This window comes from Gavia stellata, chromosome 12 (assembly GCF_030936135.1).
Source record: "Gavia stellata isolate bGavSte3 chromosome 12, bGavSte3.hap2, whole genome shotgun sequence".
Lineage (NCBI taxonomy): Eukaryota > Metazoa > Chordata > Aves > Gaviiformes > Gaviidae > Gavia > Gavia stellata.
The window spans coordinates 17371955-17381486 of NC_082605.1; the positions used below are offsets into that span (position 1 = coordinate 17371955).

General features: G+C 43.8%; 1 protein-coding gene across 2 annotated transcripts; it reads right to left on the reverse strand.

Annotated features, from left to right (window-relative positions):
- Positions 1-430: 430 nt before the first annotated feature.
- On the reverse strand, positions 431-6804 carry PSMD6 (proteasome 26S subunit, non-ATPase 6). Of its 2 annotated transcripts, none has more exons than XM_059823140.1 (8): positions 6779-6804; positions 5796-6003; positions 5095-5240; positions 3789-4008; positions 3572-3680; positions 2250-2418; positions 884-961; positions 431-737 (listed from the first exon to the last, which is right to left on the reverse strand). In XM_059823140.1, exons 1-8 carry the CDS (start codon positions 6802-6804, stop codon positions 641-643), a joined length of 1053 nt encoding a protein of 350 aa, XP_059679123.1. In that variant the 3' UTR covers positions 431-640. The 2 variants fall into 2 exon arrangements, with proteins under 2 accessions (XP_059679123.1, XP_059679122.1); XM_059823139.1 differs by having other exon boundaries at positions 5796-6001; positions 6660-6804.
- Between the last annotated feature and the right edge of the window lie 2728 nt (positions 6805-9532).

Genomic DNA, 9532 nt, shown 5'->3' on the forward strand with positions numbered 1-9532 from the left:
TTTCAAATGTAATGCTTTGCTAATGTGCTGACTTTCTTTTCAACAGCTAGGAAAAAATCTCATTTTAAGGGAGAGGCTGCTTCAGTTAAAGATGTTCCCAAATTATAGTCTCCTTACAGTTTTCATGGTTATATTATTTTATTGCTTCACCACAGTCTTTTTCATCCTTATTCCTTCTCCCTTAAGCTGTAATCCTCTCGTAACAAGAGTTTGTCCTATCTGGACAGTGCACAATCTCAACTAAAATTTTTGGCTACTTTACTATTATGCAACTAATTCTTTTCACCTTTGATTCAAATACATGTCTTAAAAAAGCAAGCACAGAATTGCCATTAGTTCTCTCTGTTCACAGATCTTGACCCTGCCTTGCTATTAAATATTGAACACTGTATACACAGTCAAGTAAAGGAACCAAGCATATTACAAGAGATCACCAACTGTATCATACATTTAATAAATGAACTGGGATCCATACACCAAAAGAGAACGTTGTTTACATAATGAAGTGGAAAGTAAAAACACTACCTCGCTCGCTAGTAATTTTTTTTAACCTACAGTATACCAAGTTATACAATATATTTATAGGTTACTTCCAAAATGTTTTAAACATCTAAATTTTGCATTCCCTTGCATTAAAAAATTACATATTAATTACTCTGGAAAGTTTCTGAACTCTGTTTAGCAGCAAGTCTCCTTTCTTGATGGTTTCTTGGTACTGCCAATTCTTGCTATCAGGCCTAGGAATTGTGGGGGGAAAAAGAAAAGGTTTAGAAGTGAGAATGTGTTTTATACCAAGCCACTTACATTTCTGTAATAAGTGTAATCAAAACGTATAGAATTCAACTGGGCTGTCAAAAATGATTTCTAGGAATTGGTAGCATACCTGTTAGTTTCTACAATCTCATTTACTTTGTCTATTTTGCAGTGTAATCGCCCAGCTGCAATAAATCTTGAAAGCTCCCTAAGTGAGGAAAAAAAAAAAGTTGGTTAAATCACCAAGGACTTGTAGACCTAGCAGTATGGAACCTGCTATTACAAAACAACATTGTCACCACACTGTATTTCTGAAACAACAGCCTATATATTTTCATAAGGTATCTTATGCATCCTCATCTTATTAAAGCTTGGACGATACACACAAGAATAATCATTCTAGCAATCTGAGTACAAAACGTCTTAGTATATTCTTCTCAGGCCAAAGTATCCTACTTGAGTTAGTGTAATTTATCACTTGGCTTAGCACCAACTACCCTTCAAATTCAAAGGCAGCAGTTTTGTAGTGTGCCTATCCGGAATTTACCCTGATGTAAATATCTTCATGCCAGCTGATTCATTAGAAAAGTCTCTTAATAGTTCCCTACTCTCTAGTAGCTCTGAATATTCTGCTTTTTAAAATTATTATTATTTTGCTTAATCAACTGATGGTCTACAGCACATTACTGATGACAGAAGAAAATACTCCCATGATCAACAGTAAGACAAGTTACAAATAGTAATAAATTACTGGGAAGCATAAGAACTAGTATGACTTTAATATATTAACCTTTGAATGGAATGGTATTTGGTTTCTGTTGAAACACCTATTAATTCATTTCTGAATACTTCAAGCAGTATTCATTCTTCTGTAACACTTTCCCATGTTAGAAAATCTGAAACTTCTCTATGAAAGAATTACTCTTGTGAAGGCATTTGAAACAAAGCGTTTCATGTACATAGAGTAAAAGTCAATTTCTCACTTCATGTTAGTTTTCATCGTGATCTAAATCTGTTGGTTTTACACTAGAAAAGAATTGCAAATTGAGACCGCAGTGTATGTTTGATTCAAGTGAAAAGTATCAGATCCTGTCCAGAGAGCAAGCAGAACTAAGTGGATCCCTAAAGTTGTAACAGTTAAGTTTTCACATAGTTGTGAACTAAGTAATCCTCTGAAGTCTTAGGCTTCATAGCACATGGACATCAATAGATAAAGCAGTATAAAGAACAAAGATATTGATAAAAGACTAGTATCTCATACAGCATTTAGAGTGAAAGAAATACTGGAAAACTTGTCATGAGAGATTGCAATCAAATTATTTTCTCTACTGAAACCTAAGTTTCACTTAAATTTAGCCAAGCTCTTCCACAGAAACATAACTTTGCATGTTTAGAATCAACGTAGGACGAAGATTTTTATTCATAATGGGATCATTATAAATAATTAAAAGGTGTAAAGTGAGATCTCTACAAACTTAAAAAGCCAAATAACTTACTGATCTATGAATTCTACACTGACTCCAAATGCTTCTGCCATGTATCCTAATGTCAATGACCGGTAAGACTCTAGGAGCTGGCTATACGCATGAATTCTCATTTCCCGTACGTAATACCGATAGTGAGGTGCAAACAGCCAATCTTTTTTCATCTCTTGCTCTACAATAGCTGAAAAGGAAAAAAAAAAAAAGAAAAAGAAAGAAAATGAATCAGTAATCTCTAAGAAATGTAAAATACCAGTTATGTAAATAAAACACATAACACCAGTTAATAAGTAACCAGTGTGAACATAACTATATTGTATTCTTGCATACTTCAGGATATGAAAGGTATTCTACACTAAAGAGAAGTTTGTATCATCTGTATCAGTTCTAGAACCAGAAGCAGTAATAACATGCAAGCAATATTGTGGCAAAGCTAACGACCCTGTTTGTCAACACGGAATCCTTCCTTCAAGGTATGAGCTAGTCTCCCCTCTGCTGCGGGGGCAAGCGCTGGGATCTGCTGTCACGCAGGAGCAGTGTGGTGCTGGGAAACACGCAGTACTTTCTAACTACTTGAAGAAATGTCATTACGCAAAACTACGTAAGGAAATGAGATTAACTTTCTGGTACTGGCTCTTAAATTGGTTACAAGGATTTCCAGGCACTGAAGTGACTTTTTCTCCTAACAGTTTTAGTTCTCAGCTAGCAATAAGGCCAGCAATAGAAAAATGTTGCCCATAGCTTTTAATCTCATCAGGCCTAGTCTTCTACAGAATGAAGGATTCTTCTTTGCTTTTTCTGAATATCTTATTTTCTTGTATTCTAAATCTCACAGAAGGAAAACAAGCAGTCTGAAAACTGGCAAGAACGAAGAGTTTTCTGAAAAGCTTTTCTTCAGTGTCACCCTTTTTACAGAAAGCCAATGGTAACAACAATGAAAACTTTTTATGTATTTCTTTTACAGGTTGAGATTTCAGGGCCTTTAGACTGCAAGTCCTACAGCTTCTTTCAAAGATAAAACCTTTCAAAGCTTTCCCATCTGACCTGGCTCTTCAGGTAAGATGGTGGGTGCTCCATAGCCATTTTCAAAATGCTTTTCCACCTAATCAGATGTCACCTTTTATAAGGCTCACTGTGTGTGAAATTTTTCTTTGTTGGAAAAATGAAACAGCAGCAAATTTTAGGTCACTGTTTTAAAAAAAAAACACTCTAGGGGTTTTTTTATATATAAAGTAGCTCTAGTTCTAGACTGTAGCTACTCCACAGAAGTTGTGTATGATCTGAAACAAATAACTGAAGCACCTGAAATACTGTTGTAGGACAAAACACAGCCTTACCTAATGACTGGAAAAAGGCTGCATAACGGCATTCGTACAGAGAAAAGAGATACTGTCGTACAGCTGGCAAACTGTGTAACACTTCCAGAATCTCTGCTCCTTTAATAACCTGGAAGCAAACAAACCTGTTTAAATACCATCACTTTCAGCCTGGAGATAAACAGGTTAAAGAAAGGCTGTGTCTGTTTGAACCGGTGTTTTCATCTGCTTTCCTTACCTTTTCCCTAAGGTCAGGCCTGTCTAATGCAATCATGCTGACATATACCGTGTATGTTACAAATGTTTTGTAATCCATAAGTTCATAGGATGTAAACGTCGAAACTGTATCAAGAAAGAGCTCTGCTGCTTGTTTGAAATCTCGAATAGCTACGCAGTAAAGGCCCTGGTACACTTTGAGACGGTTTCTCCTGTCCCAGTCTCCTCCTTCTTCTATTAGACTTAAAATAGAACAAAAATAAATATTTACATATGTAAATGTATTATGTACTAAGTTATATGAAACAAACACAGTTAATCAACTGATACCATGTGATTAGAGAAAGAATAACTTGTTTTATGTTACAGCTTGTTAAGCAGTTCAGGCTTTGTACACCTGTCAGGGGTAGGAAAGCAGCTTCCTTGGGACAGGAGAGGCCAGATGCTTTTGCACAGTGCAAGTTTCAACTGAAAGGAGAAGTTTACAGCCTCTTAAGTTGTGACAACAGTCTTTTGAGACATGCAGGTAAATATTACTGTCAGCCTCGGCTGCGGCAATGTATTTCCACTGCCTATGCTGCTAAAATCAAAGCCGTCCAACTAGCAGCATAGAAAAAATGTAAATTTTGCCACTTTACAAGAATTGTATTAACACAAAATTGATGTGGCTATAAGCCGGAGCATAGGCCAAGACAAAATCTGCTGAGAAGGCAACACAAAAAGTCATTGCCCAAGGAACATGGTAACTGGGAAGCCCCCCTCTGCCTTGGTGTCTCATGGCACCAGCAAAGAGACTGGAAACAGCAGCTTGCTACAGGAACCACTGAAGTTCAAAATGTTGGGAGCATGGAGACACTGAAGCCAGCAGTGGAAACGCAGGAAGGACAGCTGCACCAAAGCACGTAGTGCTGACGCTGGGCTCTTGCTTCTACCGGAAAAGCTGGCACTTTATAGAGCCAGCTGGGGGGCACTAGTACTGCACTTTATCTTACAATCTAATCACACCTAAAGTTATTCGTCTTCTAACAGCTACAGAACAGGAAAGCGGGAGCAGGGGGTGGGCTACAAATACAAATCATGTCAGCTGCTAGAAAACAGCTGACACAAAATATTAACCTTTCTTTTCTCTTCCCCTTGTAAAAAAAAAATAAAAAAAAATGCAGGAATAGGAAGCTCTCTAGTACAAGGTAACACCCACCCATCATTCTGTGATTCTGTCTCACAGCCAGTCTTAGTCATTTCTTGATAGCAAAGTATTTATCTTCCATGTCTTTTGTTACAGTTTGTCTCAAAAGTGCTTTAGTGCACTCAAACAACCCAAGCAGTACCTTTTTGCCTTTTCAATGTTCCGTGTGATGAGGTCGTTATCCATATAAAACAAGCCAATCCTTAGAAGATAGAACACGATATCCAGACGATGTCCCAGTGCCACAGTTTTGTCATAAGTCTTGCGGAACGCAGTCAGAGCTCCCTCCTAATAAGATAGCATTTTCTACTGTAAGAATGTTAAAAGCACCTAGAACATTTACAAAATGTCTGTTGTAAGTACACGCGTTTACAGGTGCTGTCTTCTGCTGATAGTCATGACTTTGTTGGTTTCCCACAGAACTTTAACATTATGCATTCTGAATAATCTTAAAGAATCCGTTTAAATCAAGTTAAAAGAGCTGATGCTCATATAACTTTTAAGTCTAAGGACTATGAAAATCTACTCTGTAACTTGAAATTAAGTTGCACTATGTAAATAGCTTAGAAAAGTCTAAAGACGCAAGGAAAGTGAAAAATAACATCTGCAAATGGAAAATAACTTTTTCCCTTTTCAAGAAAAAAATGTTTTAAAGCCTTCTCGTTTTTTTCTAGATAATTTAAATTTCAGTAACACCCTTCCCTATCTCCCACCCATGTCTGAGTTGTGTCATAGAGAAAATGCACTGTACGTCACCCAGCGCTCGCTGGAACCTGCTTAGCTAAGGGGATTACGATGCAGTGTTTTTAATATGAGCCTGTAAAGCCTCTGCCATGAACCAACCTTGTCCCCGATCCTGCACAGGTACTCAGCTTTGGCCATCATTGCATCTCGGATTTCACTCTCCCCCAAGATCTTTTCCGCATCTTCTAATTCGTTGTCAAGACGTTTCAATTCTTCCTCATTAGCTTTCTTCATTTTGTTCAACAGATCCATGTCTATCTGCCATTCCAGAGACTTGCAGAGCGCTTCATAATACGGAGCCATATCTGAAAGAAAACCAGAAAGGCTTCTGCTATTAATTGCTGCAATAACTTTGTGTGTGTTTCTAGAGCAGAGCACTGAAGGACAACACGACTGATTGTGAATGCCAGCTGCATCCTTTCTATGATCAGGTACCTATTAAATCCAGACACGACAGAGCCAGTGTTTCAGCAGGCCTTGCCTGTCACACTTTTTGCTGACTCCTTTCTATCACTGCTCTCTTTACACCTCTCCCATTTGCACTTTCCTTACTATTTATCCAACTCTGAAGGCAGTGGACCCTGGTGCTCAACTCGTGCGTTTTAAAACACTAGCACGATGCTAACGGTGGGCAAAGCTGCAGACAGGGCACCACACTGATATGTCCAAACCCCTCCCGACACCCCCTAATCCCCAGCCACCCTCCCCGTTGCTCTCGGACTGTCCATGCCCCAGGGACAGACTGACGCCCTCCATCTGGGAAACGTGTACACACAGACCCTCCCCAGACCGCCCCTGGGGTAAATGAACAGAGACAGTCAGACCGGCTCCTCGCCTACACACGCACGCCTCTGGACAGACAGACAGAGCCTCCCCACCTCCACGCGGGGAGGAAGAGGCTCCCCTGCACCCCGCAGGCGGACAGAGACACCCCCCCCTCCCCTCAGACCAGGCCGCACTCACTGTGGAGCCGCACGGCCGCCATCAGCTCGTCGCGCGCGGCGGGGTCGGGCGCGCGGGGCCGGAGGCTGAGGAGGAATCGGAGCTGGGCGATGCGGAGGTCGGGGTTCTTGGGCAGCCCCTCCTCCTCCAGGTTCTCCAGCGGCATGGCGGCGGGACGGGACGGGACGGGGCAGCTCGGCTCCAGGCGGCGGCGGGCAGGCGGCGGCGCGGCCCAGTGACTCAGCCGCGACGGGCGGAAACGGCGGCGCGCTTCCGCCTCGCAGCGCCCCCTGCCGGACCGGAGGCCTGCAAGTGCTGGGGGACGCGCGCATGCGCGGGTTGGTGCCTGCGAGTCTGCGCAGGGGGCATGGGGGGGGGTGAGCTGTGAGGGCGCGCATGCGCCGTGCCGTACAGAGGGGTGGGCGCGCGCAGGCTGTAGGGGTGCAGTAGGCGTGGCTGTAGGTGCGGGGCCCGGCGCGGGCTCTGGGGGAGGGCGGGCACCCTGCGGGCTGTAGCGGCTGAGCAGGCAGAGGCTGTGGGGGCTGCAGGCGCCCAGTGCGAGCTATGGGGGCCGGGCCCGGGCTGTAGCAGCTGGGCGCAGGCACAGTGCAGGCTATAGAGGCCGTGCACGCGCAGTCTGTAGGGGGTGCAGCCGCACGGCGAGCTGTCCCCGCTCCCTCGGGCGGGCGGGAGCGCAGCTCCCAAGCACCCCGGGGCCTCCGCCGGCGGCCCGAGCCGTGCCCGGGGCCTGCCCCCCCCGGGCCGGGGCCGCGGTTGCCCTCGGCTGCCGTTTGCCCCGCTCGGACGTTGTGGGATGTCTCTGCGGGCGTCCGGCGGTTCGGGCACCGGGCAGGGAGGGACACTTGAAAGGGATCTCGGCTTTTGCTGTGGGAAAAGAGTGGGTTTGCAGCCTTCACGGTTACCGGAGAAGGCTGGAGTATGCTGCCCAAAAGCGTGCCTGCGGCTCGGAAAAGCAGAAGGCAAAGAAAAGGGGCTTTCAACACCCGTGTTTCGGTTATACCTCATCCGGGTTGGGGGGGAGCGTCGCTCCTGACTTCGGGCCCACATTCCCACGTACTTTTCATTTAGATTTTCTTCACATTTCTCCAACTCTCTATTAAATATCTTTATCTTTTCATAGAATCATTAAGGTTGGAAAAGACCTTTAAGACCATCACGTCCAACCATTAACCTAACCCTGCCACGTCCACCACTAAGCCATGTCCCCAAGGGTTTCTGACCTTGTGCAACACGCGCCGCTGGTACCGAGGGTGGAGCGTGTTCCCGGCAAGCGCCCTCTCCCATGGCACCGGTGAGGGAGGATGCACCCGTGGGTGGGTGGCAGCGGGGATGGGTGGCCCCCAATGTCACCCCACCCCATCAGCCCCGGTCCTGTCCCACTCCCCCTGCGCACCGGGGGCTGCCTGCAAATCCTCTGTGCCGATGGATGGGCTCCCAGCTGGGCTCCTCCAGACACTTCTGCGTTGTAAATTATGTCTTTTGCTGGGTTTGGGTTTTAAACACCACGCTTTTTGCTGGTGCCTCTGTTTTGGGGTTGGGTTTTTTGTCCAGGTCATGGGAGAAACTGTTCCCTCGACTGTTTTGGCACAGGGTATCCCTAAGATTGGCTTCTTCATATTGGGCGTAAATTATTTAGAAGTTTGCTGGAAGGAACTGTTGTCTGCTGCATTTTTGATAAGTGCTAATATTTGTTATGTTGATTCTGATTTTTTTCCTTCATTGAAGTCATTGGCTTGTATTTCTAGTGTTTTAGAATGGAATAAAGGAGAATCTGTGTTTTAAGTTGGGTAGCTCTTTTGTTTCTTTAGCAGCAGGGGTTTTTTTTGTCTTCCACTTCTTTTTTTTTGAGTTGCAATCTCTTGTATTGATTGCGCAATAAGGAATTGCTTTGTTGCTTTATAGAGAACTGCACGTAGATCTTTTTGCAGCAGTGTTTATGTTATTTGCCTCTTGGTCTTTGCATTTGCTCAGAGACCTATTAGATTTTTTTTTTATGACGGACACTTTTAGGCCTCTTGCATATTTTTCTTTTGAATCTTGTCCCCGGCTATATTTCTTGGGCAGAGTGCTCCAGCGCTGTGGTATGCTGTTTATTCTTAGCGTGCCTTGTTTAGGAAGAAAAGGACGATTGGGCTTTTTTCTGCTAAGTAAGGCTGATGTTTCATACGCTCAGGCACTGCACACATGGGGGAGCATTACTCATGCGAGCAGCCGAGCTGGGATTAGCTCACAAAAATTGGAGCTGATTTGATTGGTTTTTTTCTTCTTCAATGTCCAGTTATTGCAGCTGGTCTCTCCGGCGCTGGGTGGAAGGTGGAAAGTATGTGCAGCTCCCTTGTAAGCAGATAACCTGGCTGTCACCTTAGCTCTTTTCCTAATCCCTAATAAAGATTGGTTTGCAACCACAGCTGGAGGTCTGCCTCTCTTCCAAAATTCATGTCATTTGTAACTGTTACAGCTCTGGCCGTTCTTACTGTCTGTAGAAATACCTACGCCCTGTTAACGTCGCTGCATTTTTGGCATCCGCAGTTCATTGTGGCAGTAAAAGCCACAGTTTCATTATGTGCCGTGGGAGAAAAAGTTCTTCATTCTCCCTTTTCTGGATTTGCCGCTTTTTAATTGGCCCCAAAATAAGTTGCTAGGTATGAGAAGAGTAAGGGAGCTGAGTTTTAATTTTCCTGGGTTTAGTTACTGCTAAAATGTTGTGTTTTGTTTTGTAACCATATGAAACACTAGTTAATTAACCCCCCCCCAGCATTTATTGTCTGTAAATATTTCCCCACGTTTTCATATTTATGTATATTTAAGCAATAACTGGGAGCAAGTGAGCTGGCTACATGCACATGACGTTCCCTGCTAGAGATGAAAGGAAA

Bases quoted from the DNA above. Each gene is read 5' to 3' on its own strand.
- PSMD6 (XM_059823139.1), bottom strand. From the start codon at position 6,804: ATGCCGCTGGAGAACCTGGAGGAGGAGGGGCTGCCCAAGAACCCCGAC. The intron at 962-2,249 runs GTAAGTTATTTG...TTCCTCACTTAG, and splicing joins AGTGTAGAATTCATAGATCA to GGAGCTTTCAAGATTTATTG. The intron at 738-883 runs GTATGCTACCAA...CACAATTCCTAG, and splicing joins GAGATTGTAGAAACTAACAG to GCCTGATAGCAAGAATTGGC.